Source organism: Salmo trutta, chromosome 32 (genome assembly GCF_901001165.1).
Source record: "Salmo trutta chromosome 32, fSalTru1.1, whole genome shotgun sequence".
Taxonomy (NCBI): domain Eukaryota; kingdom Metazoa; phylum Chordata; class Actinopteri; order Salmoniformes; family Salmonidae; genus Salmo; species Salmo trutta.
Window position 1 is genome coordinate 30,663,780 of NC_042988.1, and position 26,071 is coordinate 30,689,850.

Below are 26,071 nucleotides of genomic sequence, written 5' to 3' on the forward strand. Positions count from 1 at the left end.
TTAGCTGCTCTTTTCCTGTGACCAGTGCCCCCACAATGTCAAATCTCAGTAGGGTCTTAGATTAGAACACTGAAGGAAGGGGACTGACATAGAAATAAATAAAGATTGCAGAATGTCCATAGGTGTTCCACTGACATCATCAGGTCGGCCATATTGGACTGGACTCTACGGGGACTGAGCAGTAGGAATGATCTTTGACACTGAGATGACATGAGATAAGATGGGGATGAATTGAGATTGCTATAGGATGAAGGGTATCAGAGATAAGTTTTAAGACAGCTGGTTAGACTTCGCAGTTATGGATGAAATGTCATCAATCCAGTATCAATTTAAAAACACACTGAGTGTACCAAATATTAGTAACACCTTCCTAATAGCAAGTTCCACCCCCTTTCGCCCTTTTGAACAGCCTCAATTCGTCAGGGCATGGACTGTAACTGGTGTCGAAAGTGTTCCACAGGGATGCTGGCTCATGTTGACTCCAATGCTTCCCACAGTTGTCAAGTTGGCTGGATGTCCTTTGGGTGATGGACCATTCTTGATACACACTGGAAACGGTTGAGCATGAAAAACCCAGCAGCATTGCAGTTCTTGACACAAACCGGTTCACCTGGCACCTACTACCATACCCTGTTCAAAGACACTTTTGTATTGCCCATTCACCCTCTGAGTGGCACACATACACAATCCATGTCTCAATTGTCTCAAGGCATAAATCCTTCTTTAACCTCTCTTCCTTTTCATCTACACTATTTGAAGTGGATTTAACAAGCAACATCAATAAGGGATCATAGCTTTCACCTGGATTCATCTGGTCAGTGTATGTCATGGAAAGAGCAGGTGTTCTTAATGTTGTGTACATTCAGTGTATGAACATTCAATGGTGCTATTTCTCTTTTAAACTTGAAAATGTACAACAACACATTCTTAATCCGGAAATTAGCAGTCGTTTGGATGTGTTTTTTTGTTTATAACAGATGGTCATTTAATCATAGAAGTGTCTAGAATTAAATGACTATGGTTGCAGGGGAAAAAAAGGGGCATGATATAACATAACTCTAACCCTAACCTTAACCAAACCTTAACCTAACTACAACCAATTAAGTTTAACATGGGTTCGCTGGTCAGTCATGTCCCTTTAGTTTTTCCCAGATACAAATGAATGGCTTTGTTGAGAACTCATCCTTGGATTTTATTTCTCTATGAAACTGACAGTGACACATAGTAAGGCTGGACAACAGTAGCTACTAACAGATGAAACAGAGACACAGAGCTCTACTCCAGTAGGCTTTACAGTAGCATGCACAGGTGACAGAGGGCTTCACGTTGGACAATACATTTAGTTGAACTACGTTCGATACTTAAAGCAGGTAAAATAGTGTAAAATGTTGTACATTGAACAATTCACTCAACAGTTTCCCAACACACACTGGCAATCAAAATCCATTAACAAGAGGACATTCCTCTCTCTTCTCTTTTACGCGGTTCAAGGACACATTTTAAAGGGAATGGTTTTCTTGTATGTAGTGTACGACACAAACAATGATGGTGACTAGTCTGTTGCAGTCAAAAAGCACAAAGGAACACCATGAAAGAAGCAAGCACTCTTTATGTCCAGTGACCCTTAGAAACCATGTCACGGGCAACATTTTCTAACCTTATATCTCTGTCCATGTCCTCAATCCTCGTCCTCATGTTGTTTTTCACTAAGGAGGGGCTTTGTCTTTTCACTGGCTCCGTCTTTCCCTAGAACCACAGACTCTGACTCTGATTCTCCAGTGTGACGGGCTACCATGGGGTCCTCCATCCCCAAAGGCCCACCTCCATCCTCCATCCACATCAGGGGGGCCTCCTCACTCCACCGGCCCGTCTAAAGCTCTTCTCACACGGGCGTGGTCCGCCGGTTGACCCCGTCCTTCAGGTCATTGGGGAAGCAGTTGTGCAACTGCAGGAAATCGCCTGAGCCGTGCTCGGGGCTGTATGCGTTCTCCGTCACGCCCCCTTTCAGACCCCCCTCACGGGTCAACGTGTACATGGTCAATTCTCCCAACGGCCCCGTTGCCGAGGTCCCACCCTTCAGCCTCGCCGGCGAGTTCTCCTGCGAAGCGTCAGAGGAGCGCGAGCTGGAGTGGGACATCCGCCGGCGGAAGCGGTAACTGGGTATGCGTGAGTAGGGTGAGGAGGAGGACATGGAGCGGATGTAGTCGCGGCGAGCGTGGAAGCGGACCTCCTTGTTCTTCTCGATGTAGATGTTGACAGTCAGGACGGCCACCATCTCAGCCACGATGAAGGACAGAGCTCCGAAGTAGAAGGACCAGCCGTAGCTGTAGGTGTTCTTCTTGTCCTCATCGCGCTTGTCACTGGGGTCGCCGGCGTTGCTGGAGATGTAGACAATGATGCCAATGATGTTACTCAGGCCTGAGAGAGAAAGAGTTATAGAAAGACAGAAACACAGAGAGAGAGTGTATATGAGGGAGACACCGAAACAGAGACAGAGAGAGACAGAACATCAGACAATCTCTCAGCCCATTGGTTTTCCTCTCAGGCTTCAGCGCTGACTTGAGGAACGTGTAATCAGACCTCTGGATAATACTAGTCATCAGTCAGAGATCCCAGGACACATCTTCTCTCTGGTCTGATAAGTAATGAACAGTCTTAATGATCGGTGCTTCTCTACATGACTTACCTCCCCAGCCCTAACACACTGCTCTAATGTATGTAGAGGACAGCTCATGGCCTTCTCAGCCTGCGCTGTGAATGGACTTCACAATTCAGACCGAGCACAGGTAACTGATGAGCGTGTGTGTGTGTGTGCATGCGTGTGTGTCAGGCCCTGAAGGGCGTGTGTGTGTCAGGCATAAAGGGGGCGTGGCTTGCCTGCGGCTACGAACAGGATGCCGGCGCTAAGCAGGATGCTGTTCCTGTTGCTATAGATACGTCCCACGGCCAAACACAGCCCCCCCAGCATCAACAGACAGGTGCTGAGGATAGGAAACACACTGGACGCCCTCACAATACCTGGAGTAGAGAGAGGTATGGTTAGTCACACACACACACACACACACACACACTCCGGCACGATTAATAGTCAGAGGAAAAACTCTCTGCAGCTTTTTTCTGTACACACTGAGTGCTACTGTGGGTTTTAGATATTGAATAAAATCACTCTTTAAAGTCTAATGTCTTGGGGGAATATAAGAAAAAATACCCATAACTTTATATGACGAGCAGTAACAACAGTTAGGATTACTACACACACAGTCACAAGGTCTGAACATTTATTAGAAGAGAAGTGGAGAAGAGAAGGACTGGAGAGAAGAGAAGAGAGGAGAGGAGAAGAGAGCAGAAGAGAAAAGAAGAGGAGAGGAGAGAAGAGAAGAGAGGAGAAGAGAGGAGAAGTGAAGAGAAGAGGAGAAGACAGGAGAAGAGAGGAGAAGTGAAGAGAAGAGGTGAGGAGAAGAGAGGAGAGGAGAAGAGAGGAGAAGAGAGGAGAAGTGAAGAGAAGAGGAGAGGAGAAGAGAGGAGAAGACAGGAGAAGAGGAGAGGAGAAGAGAGGAGAAGAGAGGAGAAGTGAAGAGAAAAGGAGAGGGGAGAGGAGAAGAGAGGAGAAGAGAGGAGAAGAGAGGAGAAGAGAGGAGAAGTGAAGAGAAAAGGAGAGGGGAGAGGAGAAGAGAGGAGAAGAGAGGAGAAGAGAAGAGAGGAGAAGTGAAGTGAAGAGGAGAGGGGAGAGGAGAAGAGAGGAGAAGAGAGGAGAAGAGAGGAGAAGAGAAAAGAAGTGAAGAGGAGAGGAGAGAAGTCAAGAAGAGAAGAGACAATGACCACTCACGCAGGAGGTATTCTGAGCTGTCTGTGTCATAGTCGTTATCATCTGGGAAATGGTTGATACGGTAACAGCTCCCTACGTTAATCCCTGCAGGACATTGAAAGAAACATTGCATTGAATTTACACACAGTGACTGAAACAGCTGAGGAACAGACCTCAGTTATTTTCTTACACCGTCAATCAAATCTAATCAAATGTATTTATAAAGCCCTTTTTACATCAGCAGATGTCACAAAAAGCTCATACAGAAACCCAGCTTAAAACCCCAAACAGCAAGCAAAGTAGATGTAGAAGCATGGTGGTTAGGAAAAACGCCCTAGAAAGGCAGGAACCTAGTAAGAAACCTAAAGAGGAACCAGGCTCTGAGGGGTAAACAGTCCTCTTCTGGCTGTGCCAGGTGGAGATTATAAGAGCAAATGGCAATTAAGGCTAGATCGTTCTTCAGTCACAATGGTTGTAGAGGGTGCAACAGGTCAGCACATCTTCAGTAAATGTTAGTTGGATTTCCCTAGCCGAGCATTCCGAGGTCAAGACAGTAGGTGCAGTAGAGAGGGAGGGAGGGAGGGAGGGAGGGAGGGAGGGAGGGAGGGAGGGAGGGAGGGAGGGAGGGAGGGAGGGCGAGAGAGAGGTGGTCGAAAACAGTAGGTCCGGGACAAGGTAGCACGGCTGGTGAACAGGTCAGGGTTTCATAGCCACAGGCAAAAAGGCAGAAACTGGAGCAGCAGCACGACTAGGTTAACTGGGGACAGCCAGGAGTCATCAGGCCAGGTAGGCCTGGGGCATGGTTCTAGGGCTCAGGTCCTCAGAGAGAGGTAGAGTGAGAGGGAGAGGCAGATTGAGAGACAGAGAGACAGAGAGACAGACAGACAGAGAGACAGAGAGACAGAGACAGAGAGAGACAGAGAGAGACAGAGAGAGAGAGAGAGAGACAGACAGACAGACAGACAGACAGACAGACAGACAGACAGACAGACAGACAGAGACAGAGAGAGACAGAGAGAGACAGAGAGAGAGAGAGACAGACAGACAGACAGACAGACAGACAGACAGACAGACAGACAGACAGACAGACAGACAGACAGACAGACAGACAGACAGACAGACAGACAGACAGACAGACAGACAGACAGACAGACAGACAGACACAGAGACAGACAGAGAGAGGGAGAGAGAGAGAGAGAGAGAGAGAGAGAGAGAGAGAGAGAGATGTAAGAATTAGAAGGAGCATACTTAAGTTGACACAGGAAACCAAATAAGACAGGAGAATTTCACCAGATAGGACAGACTGACCCTAGCCCCCCAGCACATAGACTATAGCAGAATATACACAGGAGGCTGAGACAGGGGGGTCCGTGAATATGATCAAATTTGGGGATCTAGTCAAGATTGTAGCAGCCGTGTTTAGCACTAACTGAAGTTTATTTAGTGCTTTATCCGGGTAGCCGGAGAGTACAGCATTGCAGTAGTCTAATCTAGAATATATATCGTGAAAACAATAGTGGTCCTACAATGGAACCTTGACGAATACTGAAACCTACAATTGATTTGTCAGAGGACAAACCATCCACAGAGACTAACTGATATCTTTTTGACAGATAAGATCTAAACCAGGCTTTGGCATTTTCAGGAGAGGCTTCATTACTGCCACTTTTAGTGAGTTTGATATGCATTATGTTCAACATAGGAGGGCCAAGCACAGGAAGTAGCTCTTTCAGTAGTTTAGTTGGAATAGGGTCCAGTACAGTGACGTGTATTCATGGCTGCCATTTTTTTTTTCAAATCGCAACAGGCTGAATGTATTTCACAAGAGAAAGCATCCGAGCAAAACAGAGTCTCTCTGCTTCTCTACGTGTAGGTCGTCTATCTGATGCTGTCTGGTCCAAACCAATATGACATTGTTGCCACCCGTAGCATTGAATCCAAGGGAAGCCAGCAAGCATCTGGCCTCCACTGACAAAAAAAAAGTATACAAAACTAGGAAAATTGTTGAGCTAAACTGAGCGACCTCAGCTGTGCATGGTCCAGGTGCATTAAAAAAAAGTGTTAACTCCTATCAAATCCCATTGAGAGCATACGTAATTGACAGAAAAACTTTAATTGTTGCATCTTCTTGTGTTGTTTTCCTCCGGTAGCTAGCTAGCCAGCTAGTTAAAATTGGCCCTTTCTTAAATTAGCCATGGATGGAGATAGGGATTTGGAGTTTGGTTTTACTTAATTCTCCGTTGCTAATGATTAAAAGGATGGAAGTTCAATATGTAGCTAGATGTAGAAGGCTAATGTTGCCCATAAATGGAGGTTAGTCTAGAGAGCAAGCATTTTAGCCAGGTAGCCTAGGACAACAAAAAATAGCGTGTACTGTATGACAGAGCGCTAAGCCGTTTCGTGAACATGAAAGAGAGGAGGATGGCATTGGAGTTTCTCTACAAGTAGGGTGAGTCAACATGTTTTCCTACTTGCACGAACGCTCACACAGAAATCAGAACCATGGACAGCCATATCATATTAGATTACGTTGATTGTACTAAATTGTTTTGCTATCTTTTAGTTGTCAGTGTATTAGACTAAGCAGAGGTGATTTGATGATGTTGAAATATTGAAGTTGAAATGGTGCTGGAATACTGGAGGCAGCTTCTGTTTTCTTTGTGACTTGCGGTAACTCTCTGTGGTTCTAAATCAATAGTTATTTAGAAGTCTGAAAATGTCGGAAACATTAACTTTCTTGACTATGCTGTAGGTTATGTTCCTGTACATGAAATATGCTTTGTGGACTTCACTGGACAGAGGTTGCTTCCTCAGTGATTTTACCCACGCGCTGCTTCTGGTCCAGTCGGCAGCTGGAAGGTTAAGAGGCCATGACTATTTTCGTGAATGTGTCGAGAGATACAGGATAAAGAAACTTGAGTGTCTCCATTGATCCTAGGTCCTGGCAGTTCAGTGCAGACTCAGGACAAGTGAGTTTTGGAGAAATAGGCAGATTCAAAGAGGAGTCCGTAATATGCATTCTAATGATCATGATCTTTTCATCTAAGAAGTTAATGAATTCCTCACTGCTGAAGTGAAGGCCACCCTCTCTTGGGGAATGCTGCTATTTAGTTAGCTTTGCAACAATATCAAAATCCATGTTGGATGGTTTTTATTCTCCTCAATCAGGTTGGAAAAGTAGGCTGATTGAGCAGCAGTGAGGGCTCTTCAGTATTGCACGGTACTGTCTAAATTTACACACAGTGTGTGAAAAAGCTGAGGAACTGACCCCGGTTCATTTCTTACACATTAGACTAATACAGTACTTGAAGATAAGGGCACCAGAGGGACAATTTAAAAGAATAGAAACTGGCATCTCATTTAAAAAATGTATTGCCTTCCTTCTATTGAAAAGCTCTAGACTCTCATAACTTAGTGATGAATAGCACTCCATCTTTTATTCATCCACTATAACAAGCTGTTTAACACTGAGATATTAATCCACTATAACAAGCTGTTTAACACTGAGATATTCATCCACTATAACAAGCTGTTTAACACTGAGATATTCATCCACTATAACAAGCTGTTTAACACTGAGATATTCATCCACTATAACAACCTGTTTAACACTGAGATATTCATCCACTATAACAAGCTGTTTAACACTGAGATATTCATCCACTATAACAAACTGTTTAACACTGAGATATTCATCAACTATAACAAGCTGGTTAACACTGAGATATTCATCCACTATAACAAGCTGTTTAACACTGAGATATTCATCCACTATAACAAACTGTTTAACACTGAGATATTCATCCACTACAACAAGCTGTTTAACACTGAGATATTCATCCACTATAACAAGCTGGTTAACACTGAGATATGAAGCTCATGGAGAGCTTGTTCAACTGAACTTCATCTCCTCCTTGGCGGCAGAATACATTATTCCATTACTCCCCCTCTTGGTTCGTTACACTGGTGTCAGAAGTGGGATTGGGAGGAAATGGAAAAGAATGTGAGGAATGGTTTGTCCTCAGACCTAGATGGACCCATGTGTGTGTTCAAAGCGACAAGGTGATGTTTGTCTCACCTCAACCCATTACCTTCTCCCTATATTGGCTTTGGATAAAGCAGCAAGCAGCCGATGAGAACCTCATCTAAGGTGAGGTGAGGCAATGGTTATTGGTTCTGGCTTTCAAAAAGGTGCAGTCAATGCCCTGCATCTCTCTGGGGCTTGCAAATTAAGATTCCAGCTCATTGCACATCACGTAAATTGTGGGCCACCACAAACCCAATTTGAGTTAGATGCTGGAGGAACAACACACATGCACATACACACACTGATATTACACCACAGTGTGATTAAGAATGCATTACCCAGAGGTACTTCGTGCATTTCAGTGCATGTCCAAATTCATCTGAGGTGAATCCCTGATTGGTTGAGCTCAGGGAAAACAAACACCTTATTGGAACAACAAAGGAGTGGGCTCTCTGATGGCTTTAAGTACCTGTCTGAGGGTGTGTGTGTGTGTGTGTGTGTGTGTGTGTGTGTGTGTGTGTGTGTGTGTGTGTGTGTGTGTGTGTGTGTGTGTGTGTGTGTGTGTGTGTGTGTGTGTGTGTGTGTGTGTGTGTGTGTGTGTGTTGGGTAGGGGAGAGACCTATTGCTGTAATATTGTCTGGGTCTGTACACACTCAGGGGAGGGAGGGAGGGAGGGAGGGAGGGAGGGAGGAGGAGGAGGAGAAGGAGGGAAGAGGAAGGGAGGGAAGAGGAGGGAGGAGAAGGTTAATGGATACATAGTGTTGTTGTGGTATTGCTGTTCAGCCTCCAATTCAATCATAAATAGGCTACTTACCATCTCTGCCTTGGGCTGGGCTGGACTGGACTGTACCTGAGTGTATTTGCAGTGGTGAGCACAGCCAGCACTCAGCAGTGTCACTGTCAACAGTTACTGTGGTGTGTGTGTTTGTGTGTTTGTGCTTGTGTGCTTGCTGCATGTGTGCACTCGTGTCTTGAACGAATGTTGTAAGATTCCATGTACAAACCCTTTAACTATAGTGTTGTTATTATTTATTTCCTTATTTCCTCCCTCAGATCCCTAATGGCTGAACACCAGTGACAGTTTCCTCCCGACTGTATAAAAGCCTTATTAGGTGAGTAACCACCAAGGAGGAACCTAACAGCTAGTCAGAGGCCCAGGAGACCCTCTCTGTACACCCAGGGTGACTCACAGAGCAGGGGCCTTGAGACACACACATAGCCATTAACTGGGTCTGCTGTTTAATAAGGACCGTAAAATCATAGTCAGTCTGTATGTAAAGTGTTTTATTTGCCAAATAAACACCTCATGTAACTGATAATTGTCCCGAAGAAGAGCATCGTTACCCAGTAGCGGTGCGTGGGTAAAATCCCTGGGGAAGGCCCCCCCCCAAAAATGCCAAATTACCACATATATGTTGTGATAATTGCATTGTTTGCTCTATAACCTGTTAGTTAATGTGCCTTGTGACCATGATACACTATACTGTATATACAAAAGTATGTGGACACCCCTTCAAATGACTGGATTCGGCTATTTCAGCCACAACCGTTGCTGACAAGTCAGTTTGTCAAATTTCTGCCCTGCTAGAACTGCCGCGGTCAACTGTAAGTGCTGTTATGGTAAAGTGGAAATGTCAAGGAACAACAATGGCTCAGCCGCGAAGTGGTAGGCCACACAAAATCACAGAACGGAACTGCGGAGTGCTGAAGCATGTAGTGTGTAAAAATCATCTATCATCGGTTGCAACACTCACTATCGAGTTCCAAACTGCCTCTGGAAGCAACGGCAGCACATGAACTGTTAGTCGGGAGCTACCTGCCTGACTGCATAGTGCCAACTGTAAAGTTTGGTGGAGGAGGAATAATGGTCTGGGGCTGTTATTCATGGTTCAGGCCCCTTAGTTCCAGTGAGGGGAAATCTTAACTCTACAGCATACAATCACATTTTAGACAACTCCGACTTTGTGGCAACAGTTTGGGGAAGGCCCTTTCCTGTTCATTATGATAATGCCCCTGTGTACAAAGCAAGGTCCATACAGAAATAGTTTGTCGAGATCGGTGTGGAAGAACTTGACTGGCCTGCACAGAGCCCTGGCCTGCACAGAGCCCTCACCTTTGGGAAGAATTGAAACGCTGACTGCGAGCCAGGCCTAATCGCCCAACATCAGTGCCCAACCTCACTAATGCTCTTGTGGCTGAATGGAAGCAAGTCCCTGCAGCAATGTTCCAACATCTAGTGGAAAACCTTCCCAGAAGAGTGGAGGCTGTTATAGCAGCAAAAGGGGGACCAACTCCATATTAATACCCATGATTTTGAAATGAGATGTTCGACGAGCAGGTGTCCATATACTTTTGGTCATATAGGTTTAAAGGCAGAGACAATAAGAAGACAGAGTAGCAGAATAAATTCAACCACACCTTCGTTTCATCACAAAACCGGAGAGCGACCTCTGTCCAGTGAAGTCCACAAAGCATACGGCATGTAACAAACAGTTACATGACCTACAGCATAGTCAAGAAAGTTAATGTTTCCCACATTTTCAGACTTTTAAATAACTATTGATTTAGAACCACGGAGAGTTACCGCAAGTCACAAAGAAAACAGAAGCTGCCTCCAGTATTCCAGCACCATTTCAACTTCAACATTTCAACATCATCAAATCCCCTCTGCTTAGTCTAATACAGTGACAACTAAAAGATAGCAAAACAATTTAGTACAATCAACGTAAGCTAAATAAGATGTCGCAGCCCATGGTTCTGATTTCTCGCTGTGTGTGTGTGTGTCATGTCCTAACCAGTAATAGGGGTTATTTGTTATTGTAGTTTGGTCAGGACGTGGCAGAGGGTATTTGTTTTATGTGGTTCGGGGTGGTAGTTTGTTTAGTAGGGTATTTGATTTATGTATTCCGGGGGTTTCTGGGCAATGTTATATGTTAGTGTATTTCTATGTTCTGTCTAGTCTTTAGTATTTCTATGTTTTGTTAATTGGGGTTGGACTCTCAATTGGAGGCAGGTGTTTTCTAGTTGTCTCTGATTGAGAGTCCCATATATAGGTATGTGTTTGTTGAGTACTTTGTGGGAAATTGTTCTGTGTATAGCCTTGTGCCTTACCAGCATGTGAATAGTCGTTGTGGTTTCTTTGTGTACGTGTTTATTTTGGTTCTCCTTCTTCACCAAATAAAAGAAGAGTGCACATATTCCTGCTGCGTTTTGGTCCACTTTATCCGACGACAACCGTTACTTATTTAAGTGGAAAAAACATGTTGACTCACCCTACTTGTAGAGAAATGCCAATGCCATCCTCCTCTCTTTCATGTTGACAAAACAGTCTATGACTCTGTCATACAGTACACACTTAGTTTTTGTTGTCCTAGGCAACCTGGCTAAAATGCTTGCTCTCTAGACTAACGTCCATTAATGGACAACGTTAGCTAGTTAACATTAGCCTTCTACATCTAGCTACATAATCAACTTCCATCTTCTCAGTCCAAGGGCACAATGTATGAATTAATGGTAGGATCAGAATCGCCTTTATAATCATTGGCCAGAAAGGAGAATTAAGTAAAACCTCAAGTCCAAATCCCTATCTCCGTCCATGGCTAATTTAGGAAAGGGCCAATTTTAGCTAGCTAGCCACTGAAGGACAACAACACAATGAGATGCAACAATTAAAGCTGTTTCTGTCAATTACGTATGCTCTCAATGCGATTTGATAGGAGTGGAGCCAAATCCAAACTGGCTTCTTTTGACACTCAGTTTAGCTCAACGCTGATTGACTATTTTCTACTTTTTTTGTCAAGGGAGACCAGATGCTCGCTGGCTTCCCTTGTCTTCAATGCTACGGGCGGCAACAATGTCATCCTCTTTATGACCAGACCGCATCAGCTAGATGGCCTGCACATAGAGAAACAGAGAGGTGCTGTTTCACTCGCTCGAATGCTTTCTATGGTGAGATACATTCAGCCTCTTGCGAATTGAAGGGAAATTACGAAAACACAGAGAGACGAAAGATAAATAATTTAATGTTTTCTTAATTTTGGGGGAAGCCTGGCTTCTCTTGGCATCCATGAATACACACCACTGTCATTACCAAGACTGTTATTCTCATCTGAATTTTGTTCTTCCTAACAGAAGAGATGTTTGGACATGACAATGACATTGCTAGAATGGACATAATGGGTGAGCAGTCATTTATTTATGTCCAGCATTTCCCCTCTCTTGCCTCTTCCCTCCTCACCCATCTCATCTCATCCCCTCCCCCTCCTCCCTCCCCCAGAGCATCTCACTCAGACCCCAACTCCAACCTCCCCAGTCTGTCTGTCGCCATGGCCCCTTCCACCTGTCTGTCTGTGTGTGTGTGTGTGTGTGTGTGTGTGTGTGTGTGTGTGTGTGTGTGTGTGTGTGTGTGTGTGTGTTTGTGTGTGTGTGTGTGTGAGTGTCTGTCTAGGGGAAGAGGTAAAGAGGATATTGCATCTGATTTGTAATCCGATTAGAGACAGAGGCTCCTGGGCTTGTGATTTACGAGCGGTGGTTATCAGTCTAATGTCTAAGGAATGTGTGAGTGAGTGTGTGTGTGTGTGTGTGTGTGTGTGTGTGTGTGTGTGTGTGTGTGTGTGTGTGTGTGTGTGTGTGTGTGTGTGTGTGTGTGTGTAAGAGAGAGCAAGAAAGAGACAGACAGACAGACAGACAGACAGACAGACAGACAGACAGACAGACAGACAGACAGACAGACAGACAGACAGACAGACAGACAGACAGACAGACAGACAGTGTGAGAGAGAGACCAGTCCCTGAGGCCTTCCTGGGAGGTCACCGCTGGGCACATCCTCTCCATGGCAACACCAGTTCTGTTCCAACAGCCTGATTTCCATAATGTCTCTAAGGATGCCTTTGACATCTTCATTTTGCTTTAGTACAGCTGGCAACCACTGACAGCCTGTCACATGACTCCCTGTCAACAGCCCCCTAACCCCCAACACACACACACACCTGTTGTTTACGAAGCATGTGTCAAATACATTTTAATTTGAAACAGAAAACACAGATATTACATAATGTACTCCCACACACACACACACACATGCCCTGTGAGTGAAACAGCTATCACAGCACATCATTGCTGTGGGTGACAGGGTGATGTACTTTGCCATTATTGTGAATTAGCTCAGTCAATAATGCGAGAGCCTCAGTGGAATAGACCAATCGCATTACAGTATCACAGCATCATATCCTACACTCTCTCAGCTCTCCCTGGTGTCTACCTGCCTTTTTCCTCAAGACATATCATCTCTCCAGTTGAATATTTTAATGGGCAGATTAATTAAGGAAACTCTCCAAATGAACATCAATACATATATCTATAATATATAGTATAGACACATCATTAATACAGCCTGGGGGCTATAATGTAATGGTACATGAGGTGGCTGTATAGTACAGGCAGTGAATGTAAGGCAGAGTCCCAAATGTCACCTTATTTCCTTTATAGTACACTACTACGCTACTTTCAACCAGGGACCATATGGCTCTGGTCAAAAGTAATGCACTATATAGGGAATAGGGTGCAATTTGTGACTCAGCCTTACATTTACTGACTGTACTATACAGCCGCATAGTATACCATTACATCATGAAAAGGGGCCAGTGAGGCTGTGGGTTGGAGTCTATCAGGGGGAGTAATCTGGTTTTATAGAGCTGTAAACAGATAGGACACTGTTCCCCAGCCTATAAAACAACCAGCCACTGTTCCCTGGTCCTCTCAGGTGGTAGCATAGAAATGTAATTACTAGAAGGGACAATTATTCTGTGATGGGTGGTCCAGTTCCCAGCGGCCATATTAATCTGTTTCTATGGTGGTATAGCCAGCTGGGAGTGCTGAAGGCTGGGATCGCTAGGGGTGTGACTTAATAGTGCAGCGTGGCTTCCTCTCCTTGTCTCCTTTCCTTCATCTTCACCAATGTGAATACCGGGGTGCATCTCAATAGACTAAAGGGGCTTTCTCTCCTTGTCTCTTTTCCTGCATCTGCAGTCTGCTACAATGTGATAAAACTGGATAGGTTAAATTCAAGTCACCGGTAAGGATCCTCCATTTCGCATTCAAACCTGTGTTTTCAGATCAGTACAACTGAATGAGAGGAGGTGAGGATGAGGTGAGGAAGCCACTTTAGACTATTGAAATGCACCCAGCATCTCCATGAAACCAGCCCACCCACATAATAAGCTGGCTCTTAGGTTTGAGCTTCAAAACTAAACATAGGAATAAATGAATCATTCAGTAATGATAGAGTTTGAGTGGCGGTTCACTGATTGAAATGTCACCTGTGTGTAATTTGTAACACATGGAACCAAGCAGAGCTCCACCTGATTTTGTACTCCCTTGGCCTATAGTTAGTCATCAGGGTTCAAATGTTATGGTGTTGTCCCCTTATTGGCTCAATAGACCCCCATATAATCTCAGCAACAACAAAAAAAATGTCCGTTTTTCAGGACCCTGTCTTTCAAAGATTATTTGTAAAAATCCTAATAACTTCACAGATCTTCATTGTAAAGGGTTTAAACACTGTTTCCCATGCTTGTTCAATGAACCATAAACAATTAATGACCATGCACATGTGGAACGGTCGTTAAGACACTAACAGCTTACAGACGGTAGGCAATTAAGGTCACAGTTGTAAAAACTTAGGACACTAAAGAGGCCTTTCTACTGACTCTGAAAAACACCAAAAGAAAAATTCCCAGGGTCCCTGCTCATCTGCGTGAACGTGCCTTAGGCATGCTGCAAGGAGGCATGAGGAATGCAGATGTGGCCAGGGCAATAAATTGCAATGTCCATACTGTGAGACGCCTAAGACAGCGCTACAGGGAGACAGGACGGACAGCTGATCGTCCTCGCAGTGGCAGACCATGTGTAACAACACCTGCACAGGATCGGTACATCCGAACATCACACCTGCGGGACAGGTACAGAATGGCAACAACAACTACCCGAGTTACACCTGGAATGCACAATCCCTCCATCAGTACTCAGACTGTCCGCAATAGGCTGAGAGAGGCTGGACTGGGGGCTTGTAGGCCTGTTGTAAGACAGGTCCTCACCAGACATCACCGGCAACAACATCGCCTATGGGCACAAACCCACCGTCACTGGACCGGACAGGACCGGAAAAAGTGCTCTTCACTGACGAGTGGCGGTTTTGTCTCACCAGGGGTGATGGTCGGATTTGCGTTTATCGTCGAAGGAATGAGTGTTACACCGAGGCCTGTACTCTGGAGCGGGATCGATTTGGAGGTGGAGAGTCCGTCATGGTCTGGGGCGGTGTGTCACAGCATCATCAGACTGAGCTTGTTGTCATTGCAGGCAATCTCAACGCTGTGCAATACAGGGAAGACATCATCCTCCCTCATATGGTACCCTTCCTGCAGGCTCATCCTGACATGACGTCCAGCATGACAATGCCACCAGCCATACTGCTTGTTCTGTGCGTGATTTCCTGCCTGACAGGAATGTCAGTGTTCTGCCATGGCCAGCGAAGAGCCCGGATCTTAATCCCATTGAGGACGTCTGGGACCTGTTGGATCGGAGGGTGAGGACTAGGGCCATTCCCCCCAGAAATGTCCGGGAACTTGCAGGTGCCTTGGTGAAAGAGTGTGGTAACATCTCACAGCAAGAACTGGTAAATCTGGTGCAGTCCATGAGGAGGAGATGCATTGCAGTATTTAATGCAGCTGGTGGCCACACCAGATACTGACTGCTACCTTTGATTTTGACCCCCCCTTTGTTCAGGGACACATTATTAAATGTCTGTTAGTCACATGTCTGTGGAACTTGTTCAGTTTCTGTCTCAGTTGTTGAATCTTGTTATGGTCATACAAATATTTACACATGTTAAGTTTTCTGAAAATAAACGCAGTTGACAGTGAGAGGACGTTTTTAGAAGGCCAGAAGAAGAGAAGAGAGGTGTAGAAGAGAGAAGAGTATGAGTGAGTGAAGCAAAGAGAAGAGAATAGGAGGAGAAGGGTGGAGAGGGGCAGAGCTGAGGGCAGCATGCAAGAGGAGAGGAGAGGAGAGGAGAGGAGAGGAGAGGAGAGGAGAGGAGAGGAGAGGAGAGGAGAGGAGAGGAGAGGAGAGGAGAGGAGAGGAGAGGAGAGGAGAGGAGAGGAGAGGAGAGGAGAGGAGAGGAGATGGAAGATGGAAGATGGAGAAGGAAGGAAAAGGTAGAGATGAGAGGAAAACAGAGGAGAGTAGAAAAGTGGCAGTGCTGGTGAGAGCCCGGTGGCTAATTAGCCCCCTTGTGGCCTTTCGGCTGACACATTTTAATTACAGACCTGTGGAGCATGCTGAGAATGCCAAGCGAGATTCAAAATAAGCTAATTACGAGCGCTATAGTGAGAAAGGAGCTGTCCAGTGCTGAAATTAAACTAACAAAAGACAAGGGTTTGATTTCAGCACCGGACAGCTCCTTACTCTCCGCTACAGCTAATAGCATATATGGCAGGGATGCTGATGGGTGGGGATGCTGGACTTCTGCTGACAAATGTATTCAAAGATTTACGGCACCACACTCTGTGGACAGAGCTCAAGCTCTCTGCTCTGTCTGCGAATGGAACCAGTGACTGGAACCAGTGATTGGAACACAAAGTGCTTGTGGAATAGTGATTTCCAGAGCACTAAATTATGAATTTCTGAAATTACAATCACAAGGGAATAGAATTAAAGATGGCCATTGACCAATCTGAAGTTAGAATTTGTGAAACAAGCCACTAGGCTACATGCTGCTTTTACATTTTTATCCCATGCATCTACATGTTGAAAGAATGAACACTTGCTGAGCAGAACAGGGAGAAATGAGCTGTCCAGTGCTGAAATGAAACCTGCACAGAGGCTAATATGAACACATTAGTGGGCTGTGTTCATGCCAATAGCTCTTGCTTATGTGCTGCTTTAATTTCAACACTGGACAGCTCTAGATGCTCTCTGCTCAACAAATGCTTACTGTCCCCGTGTTTTAGATGCGTTACAATGTGTTTCTACTGTCTGGTGTCACAACCGCTGACTCCTAGGGAGGCTGCATATCTCACACTTAATGCATGGACCTGGAAATTGGATTGTGAGGTCAGGTGACAAATACCTTTTCGCACTGACTACACTATCAATTGCATTACCCAGAATGCTTTTTCAAGTTTCCAGTTTTCATCACAGATAGAACTAAGAGCCAGATATTTCACCAGATGTATAAATGTGAAGCATCCGGTTGGCGTTTCCACTCACTACCAAATATGGCGATGAGAGGAAGCACAGTGGCCCACATTCTGCTAATTTTCTCATCGATGAAACATTTGTTCTTCATACAGTTTTCTTTTTCCAAACAGAGTGGACTGCGTTTTGTAGACTTTACCCATTGCCAAAGTTTCAAAATATTCCATTGCTTAGATTTAGAAGGAGTGCAAGGGCGAATTGCACACACGAACTTCACAGAGTAGGCATTCCCTAGCAGAAATATGCAAATAAATATTGGAAAGCGCCAATAGGATCTCACTAGCTCGTCCTTGGCTCTGCCCACCGTCTTGCTTGTTCTGCCCACTATGATTAATTTGCTCCGATGAAAACAACAGACTTTGGTCTATCTTGGGTTAGTAATTAAAACTCTTAGTTTTTATGGTCACAAGTAGGCCTATGATGAAATACTTTTCTTGCTTTCTCTTTCCCAACAATGCAGTAATCAAGAAGTAGTGTAAAAAAATAAATACAAAAGTCAAGTAGAACCAAAACACATGAGAAATAGAAATAAGAAGAACACGAGAACGTGAGTAAGCTATATACTGTACAGAGTCAGTTCCAGGGTCAGTTCCAATACCATATTTACAATGTGCAGGGATACTGAAGTGGTAGGGGTAGATATGTATAGGGGTAAGGTGACTAGGCATCAGGATATATGATAAACAGAGTAGCAGCAGAGTATATGATGGCTATTTTAAGTTACGTATTTATTGTCATGTGCACTAGTACAGTGAATTGGCCTTTCTTGCTTGCTCTAAGATCTGGCATGCGTCAACAATGCCTGGGCACAGTCTCTTCCTCTTGTGTTCTTATCTACTGTTGATTGTCCCCATGACAACCGAGGGACACTTGTCCACTCAAATGAAGTCTGGTGTGTTGATAGTGGTACATTGATCTGTTAGCCTTGTAATACATTTTGATCTAAATGTCAAAAAGATTGTCTGAATAAATAGCATTTCTAGCCATAATGTACAGTACTGTAGATAGCCTATGTATCCAGATATACAGTACTGTAGATAGGTCTATGTATAGTCTATCCAGATATACAGTACTGTAGATAGGCCTATTTATAGTCTATCCAGATATACAGTACTGTAGATAGGTCTATTTATAGTCTGTCCAGATATACAGTACTGTAGATAGGTCTATTTATAGTCTATCCAGATATACAGTACTGTAGATAGGTCTATTTATAGTCTGTCCAGATATACAGTACTGTAGATAGGTCTATTTATAGTCTATCCAGATATACAGTACTGTAGATAGGTCTATTTATAGTCTGTCCAGATATACAGTACTGTAGATAGGTCTATTTATAGTCTATCCAGATATATACAATAACTGTGGAACCTCTGTATATGCAAGAACTGTAGCAAACAAACATAGCAGTCAAAAATATAGAAATGCTTGTTTCCCTTTCCTTGATGACTTCTGGTTTCTTTAGGCTACTTATAGAACTGCATACTGCTCCATTCAGCTTTCAGTTACATAATAAAAATGAAACATGGCTTAACTAAACTATCCTAAATAAAAAGACAGAGACTGGATTCTCTTTTCAGACTTTTATTTTGCTACATGTGTAAAAATAAAGGTTACAACTAAATCTTGTAAGGAAAAAAAGTGTCTGTCTTGCTTGTCTTTAGGTGACAGAGGTGTACTGGCTGTACATCTCCCAGCTGTATGTGTTATAGTACACCTGAGGTGGCGCATAACAGCCGCAGCAATAGGCCATGGGCTGGACAGTCGCCCATGTGTATGTCATCTGCATCTGCTCGCTGAAATCATAACCCGATGTCTGCACCGACCCGGAGTCGGTTGCACGCGCTCCAGGGGTCTCAATGATCTCGAGGGTCTCTGAGGTCTTGGTAGCCGCTGCGGCGGTGCCACGGTTACCAGAAGACGAGGCGATGGCTGCGGCGAGTCCATTAGCAATGATTGTACCAATGGCAGCAGCGGCGAGGTCACAGTTGATGGCCGAAGCAGTAGTCACGCGGAAATCACCTGAGCCCAGCGGGGTCTCAAGGTTCTGGAGGGCTTTTGGAGCGAGTTTCTCCGCGGGGCTAGTATTGGGAATGGGGCTCCAATCCCCGGCCTCAGGTGGAAGGCTCAGTCCTTGGGCGGTCGCCACGACTCGTTTCAAAAGCTCAGTTAATTCTCGAGACTTCACTCTCTTGTCCATTTCAATTGCAATCTTGATTGACAGGGTCAAGGTGTCAACTAAGTCGGTGTGGGTGTCCATGTCTGATGGATTTATGATGGTTGATGGACGATGCAGCGCTTTTATAGGTTTTGGTGCGTGGCGTAATAATGGATGAGAACATTTCGTCACACGTTTACATCATTCATACACATCAAACACTGTTATCTTATTTGGTGTCATAGATTTTTTTGTTCCCGTTATGTTTACTACCGTGCTGTATGTTTACACGGAATATATAGGCTATTTGCAGGGCTGAAAGAAACGACAGGGAATAAATAGGATGTTGAAAAACGGCGGGGATATATTGAAAAATCAACTAGGTTGTCCTAATTAGACTATCATGGCCTGTAATATATTTGATAGCCTACAAAACCACGGATGTGTTGAAGAGCTATACCAATCATAGGTCTGCCATCATCCATGCTCATCAAACTTGCTCAGCCTTTCCTTTTCCAGCTGTTCTTTTCCTGTAGAAAGCAGCCAGTAGGTGCAATAAACCATTCATGCAGTGACAGCACTGTGTGATAACCACATCAGAGATACTGCAATCCGGCTGCCAAGCCATTTGTAATCTCTGATGGGCCCGAGCCACGACTTTCAAAAAATGACCTGCATCAGGCGCGTCCATGCGCTCGTGGATGTCTGTGGTGTGGAGCGGACATGGATAGATCAGGAAAGATTAATCATTTGTGTTGAATAGGAGCTGAACACACAGAAACAGACATAGGCCTACCTTTTGGATGACATAAATTGATTATGCCGCCGAAGCCTCGTGTAAAATAACCTGGCTAATCTTGTAAACTTTTCTAGCTTTTTCAAATTGATAGTGTGTTAAAATGTTGTCCATATTTATAATTTCAACAGTGTTGCTTATTAGCAAATACATTCACTATCAGGAGGCCAACATCTTGTATGATGACGAGTTCTGGCTTTAGTCAACGTCAAACATTCTGGCCGCGCAGTTCAGCACCACCGTCAGCATCGAGCGCTCTGCTCTGTCTGCGACTGGAACACAACAAAGTGCTTCTAGAATACTGACTTCCCGCGCGTATTCTCAAACCATTACTAACAGCATTGAGGTCAGGAGTGACTGTGGGTTGACTGAAGGGACACCTGCTTGCAAATTGGGGTGGTAAGCTCTAAGGTCCCATGAAGATAAGACTACCTTGTCATATAGGCTAGGATAAATCCCAAAGCCTTGGAAAAAACAAAACAAGTACAGGTTAAAGTCAGTGATTTGTTGGACAGCAATTCCAGCAGCTTTGTTTCACCCACTTAAGCTAAAGCACCTCAAACTGTCATGGAACATTGTTATTCAAGTAGAGTTTGATACAAGAACCTAAACCTTGAAAACGTCTTAATTCCAATGGTTCTAAAAGGCTGAATGGTAATATATTGTTGCCCTTGCCTCCGCCTCTGACCAATTAGACTACGAGCCATGTAGGCCTATTGGCTCTGGCCTATACACGACGTATTATCAAAATACTTCACATACAACTACATTAAGCAAGCATGTCTAGCTATACCTATAAAAAAATATATGCATTTGTACATCTTTAATGGCATAAGAACATCATATTTTACTTTGCTTGGACAATGAGATCTCTGTACAGATTCGTCTTTATTTTTAAAACCTAGTCTCTCATGTTTCCATAGCAATTAGAGAGACGTTGCCAAGCAACACCCTCAAATACAATAAAGACGTGAATGAAGGCAGAGCTCGTCCTGAAGGCAGGACTCATAAGGTCCTCAGAGCGTCTCTAAGTTTAGGAAACAGCAACAGTGTAGTGAAAATATAAACCAACTTCACTCTGTCAGTGATTTATAAACTTTTTAAACAAGTTTGTTGATAAACTTGTTTTCTCCATTATCTCCCACAATCCACTCATAGAATTATAGCGCCGTTTCTGATAGAAACATATTCCCTGTATTTAAACTAGATCATTGTTACGGCCAACACCTGCTGCGTTTAATGTATTTGTCATGCACATATCACTGCCAAACAGTCCTTATTAAAGACTACCCTACTTACTCTCACCTTGTTTGGCGCGCGTAAAAACGCACCCTTTGACGGCGTTATTAAGTCTCTTCGTCTCTCTTAGTGAAGAGAAGCCAATACAGTTGATAGTAGAAACAAAACAGCCCCTCTATGAGACAGACAATTACCTTGATCATTCTTCCTCCAAATACGTAACATGAAGCCAAATACTTTTCCCTTTTCTGCTTTTAATATATTAGGCTACCCATAAGCACCCTTTCTCCACATGAACTCAACATGACTTCACATTACCAAAGTATAATAGAAAGAGTAACCTATTTCAGCTTGCCTTACCTTCAATACAACAGATTCTCCACAGCCCGGAGTGCGTAAGATCTCCCCTTGCCTTCTTGGGTTGTGACTGGGTGTCATCCGTACTGGCATTGGTTGCGTTGCATATGTATGCCCGTGAGTACAGCCAGTAGTCCGTCCCGACGGCTATGGTCATGAGGCTGAAAGCGGCGAAAGCCCCCACGGTAGCCAGCAATGTCTGAACCCCACGGTCACACCACGCCATGGCGCTTCATATTATTCAACAGAGCCCCGTCTACACACACCTGGAGAGCGTCACGGCGCGGCGGGTCAACTGGTCATACCGCATGTCCACGCGCTTTGCTCGCTCCTCTCTCCTCTCCAAGGATCTGAGACGTAGGCTACGTGTTGACTATGGGTGACACCGGATCAAAATGTTCACTTGGAGCTGTAGCGCTCACTCCGTGTGACAGCCAGCTTGAGTGATCCGAACAGGAGAAAAATCGGTGTCCACACTGATCTGACGCGCGCAGACAGCCCACATGTTTGGCCATTCATAGTTTCTGAATCGCCTGATATTTAACCCCAGGTTGATTTTATGTTCCTGGTTTGCTCCTGCCCTATATACCAACTTTTATTGCAATCATAACCTGTCAATATCTCTGATCTATGGAGAGATGTCACTAGGAAGGGAGGGGCTGCAGGGAATAATGACAGTCCGGTATTGACATCGCTCTCTGTGGTCTACCCCTCAAGCCTGGTTCATGTGCCAAAGACATGGAGACTTGAATTACCCTCCTAAATCCCAGATATCTTGCCCAAGATATCACCCAGATACGTGGTGCTTACCAGTATTGCCTTAGACCTACTTTCACTACTTACCGCTGCCCTCAATGCCACTGTAACTTAAGCCTCTGAAAACGAAAATGGCGACAGTCACTCGTTTTATTCTTGATTATAATTGAAGCTAAACAGACTGGCAATCAGGATAGCCCAAGCCCTCTGTACAGGCTGTAAAAAATGCACTTAGATGTTTACTGAGTACATGTTACTATCAAGCACACTATAAATCACAGCAGACAGTAGGACACCACTGTTCTTCACATGTAGCCTGAGGCCTATATGCTATTATAGGTATTGATGAAACAATATTACAACCTCATGCCACATTAACCTTTGGAGAAGACTAGAGACAGCCAATAAGACAGCCTGCATCTCAAATGGCACACTATTCCCTTTTTATTGCACTACTTTTGACCAGGACCCATAGGGCTCTGGTCAAAAGTAGTGCACTATATAGGGAATATGGTGCCATTTGAGATGCACAAAGAGCTACCTGGCTGCGCCTGTGACAATGACTGATACTGTATGTAGGCACTACATGGAACAAGAGGCAGTAAAAGTCACAGTGGCCAGAATTTACAGGCTATTGTCCCTCTGTGAAGGAGCAACAGGAAGCACCATCCACCCCTGATGTCATGCTGGGCTTCTGATTGGTTGGCTTCCACCAGGCCCAGTAGATGTAGTCTGGGGGTCAATAGTTTGTGTGTGTGTGTGTGTGTGTGTGTGTGTGTGTGTGTGTGTGTGTGTGTGTGTGTGTGTGTGTGTGTGTGTGTGTGTGTGTGTGTGTGTGTGTGTGTGTGTGTGTGTGTGTGTGTGTGTGTGTGTGTGTGTGTGCCTGACACGATGGTCGATCACTTACTGGAGTCTGAAGAGAGCCGAGAACAACTACCCATTGCAGCTGATGAGCGTTTACTATAGTCAATATGGAAGCAAACCCTGTGGCAACAGAGAGTCAGTTAATTGTGTGGCTGGCTGTAAGCTTTACAGCAAATTATTAGGGCCAGGAGTCTTTTATGACCATGTGATCTGATCAAGAAAAACTCCTGGGTTCTTATTCAAAAAGTGTCTCAGAGTAGGAGTGCTGATCTAGAAACAGTTCCCCTGTCTGTGATCAGTAGATGGTTTTGTGTCTTTATGTCACTGTTGTCACACTCACAAGCATGTTCACTCTAGGGTAGTGTCCCAAACGGCACCCTTTTCCCTTAATAGTGCACTACTATCCCCTTATCCTCCACTCTTTCCTTCATTCTTTCCCGTGTAGTTCTGTCCACCCCACTCCCTAACATCTACTGTTCTATCCTCCTCCCTCCACTTCTCTCTGCTGTTGTTCTGTTCTTCAGTCGACCCCTCCCTAATTCAACCATACTCTCTGATGTTGTTCTGTTCTTCAGTCGACCCCTCCCTAATTCAACCATACTCTCTGATGTTGTTCTGTTCTTCAGTCGACACCTCCCTAATTCAACCATACTCTCTGATGTTGTTCTGTTCTTCAGTCGACCCCTCCCTAATTCAACCATACTCTCTGATGTTGTTCTGTTCTTCAGTCGACCCCTCCCTAATTCAACCATACTCTCTGATGTTGTTCTGTTCTTCAGTCGACCCCTCCCTAATTCAACCATACTCTCTGATGTTGTTCTGTTCTTCAGTCGACCCCTCCCTAATTCAACCATACTCTCTGATGTTGCTTCATACCACATCCCCTCCCTCCCACAACCATACTCTCTGATGTTGCTTCATACCACGTCACCTCCCTCCCACAACCATACTCTCTGATGTTGCTTCATACCACGTCACCTCCCTCCCACAACCATACTCTCTGATGTTGCTTCATACCACGTCACCTCCCTCCCACAACCATACTGCCTGATGTTGCTTCATACCACATCCCCCCCTCCCACAACCACTCTCTGATGTTGCTTCATACCACATCCCCTCCCTCCCACAACCATACTCCCTGATGTTGCTTCATACCACATCACCTCCCTCCCACAACCATACTCCCTGAGGTTGCTTCATACCACGTCACCTCCCTCCCACAACCATACTCTCTGATGTTGCTTCATACCACATCACCTCCCTCCCACAACCATACTCCCTGATGTTGCTTCATACCACGTCACCTCCCTCCCACAACCATACTCTCTGATGTTGCTTCATACCACATCACCTCCCTCCCACAACCATACTCCCTGATGTTGCTTCATACCACGTCACCTCCCTCCCACAACCATACTCTCTGATGTTGCTTCATACCACGTCACCCCCCCCCTCCCACAACCATACTCCCTGCTGTTGCTTCATACCACATCCCCTCCCTCCCACAACCATACTCCCTGATGTTGCTTCATACCACGTCACCCCCCCCCCACAACCATACTCCCTGCTGTTGCTTCATACCACATCCCCTCCCTCCCACAACCATACTCCCTGATGTTGCTTCATACCACGTCACCTCCCTCCCACAACCATACTCTCTGATGTTGCTTCATACCACATCCCCTCCCTCCCACAACCATACTCCCTGATGTTGCTTCATACCACGTCACCTCCCTCCCACAACCATACTCCCTGATGTTGCTTCATACCACGTCACCTCCCTCCCACAACCATACTCTCTGATGTTGCTTCATACCACATCCCCTCCCTCCCACAACCATACTCCCTGATGTTGCTTCATACCACATCCCCTCCCTCCCACAACCATACTCTCTGATGTTGCTTCATACCACATCCCCTCCCTCCCACAACCATACTCTCTGATGTTGCTTCATACCACATCCCCTCCCTCCCACAACCATACTCCCTGATGTTGCTTCATACCACATCCCCTCCCTCCCACAACCACTCTCTGATGTTGCTTCATACCACATCCCCTCCCTCCCACAACCATACTCTCTGATGTTGCTTCATACCACATCCCCTCCCTCCCACAACCATACTCTCTGATGTTGCTTCATACCACATCCCCTCCCTCCCACAACCATACTCTCTGATGTTGCTTCATACCACATCCCCTCCCTCCCACAACCATACTCCCTGATGTTGCTTCATACCACGTCACCTCCCTCCCACAACCATACTCCCTGATGTTGCTTCATACCACGTCACCTCCCTCCCACAACCATACTCCCTGATGTTGCTTCATACCACATCACCTCCCTCCCACAACCATACTCCCTGATGTTGCTTCATACCACATCCCCTCCCTCCCACAACCATACTCCCTGATGTTGCTTCATACCACGTCACCCCCCCCTCCCACAACCATACTCCCTGATGTTGCTTCATACCACATCACCTCCCTCCCACAACCATACTCCCTGATGTTGCTTCATACCACATCACCTCCCTCCCACAACCATACTCTCTGATGTTGCTTCATACCACATCCCCTCCCTCCCACAACCATACTCCCTGATGTTGCTTCATACCACATCCCCTCCCTCCCACAACCATACTCCCTGATGTTGCTTCATACCACATCCCCTCCCTCCCACAACCATACTCCCTGATGTTGCTTCATACCACATCCCCTCCCTCCCACAACCATACTCTCTGATGTTGCTTCATACCACATCCCCTCCCTCCCACAACCATACTCTCTGATGTTGCTTCATACCACATCCCCT

General features: G+C 45.1%; 1 protein-coding gene across 1 annotated transcript; it reads right to left on the reverse strand.

Annotated features, from left to right (window-relative positions):
- Positions 1–1,006: 1,006 nt before the first annotated feature.
- Positions 1,007–22,024, reverse strand: LOC115171688 (voltage-dependent calcium channel gamma-4 subunit-like). The gene is made up of 4 exons (XM_029728728.1): positions 21,642–22,024; positions 3,827–3,910; positions 2,878–3,018; positions 1,007–2,418 (listed from the first exon to the last, which is right to left on the reverse strand). Exons 1-4 carry the CDS (start codon positions 21,862–21,864, stop codon positions 1,883–1,885), a joined length of 984 nt encoding a protein of 327 aa, XP_029584588.1. The 5' UTR covers positions 21,865–22,024; the 3' UTR covers positions 1,007–1,882.
- Between the last annotated feature and the right edge of the window lie 4,047 nt (positions 22,025–26,071).

Coding starts and splice junctions, on each gene's coding strand:
- LOC115171688 (XM_029728728.1), bottom strand. CDS start 21,864: ATGGCGTGGTGTGACCGTGGGGTTCAGACATTGCTGGCTACCGTGGGG. Junction 3,911..21,641: donor GAGAATCTGTTGTATTGAAG/GTAAGGCAAGCT, acceptor AATGTCCTGCAG/GGATTAACGTAGGGAGCTGT. Junction 2,419..2,877: donor CATCCTGTTCGTAGCCGCAG/GCAAGCCACGCC, acceptor TTTCTCTCTCAG/GCCTGAGTAACATCATTGGC.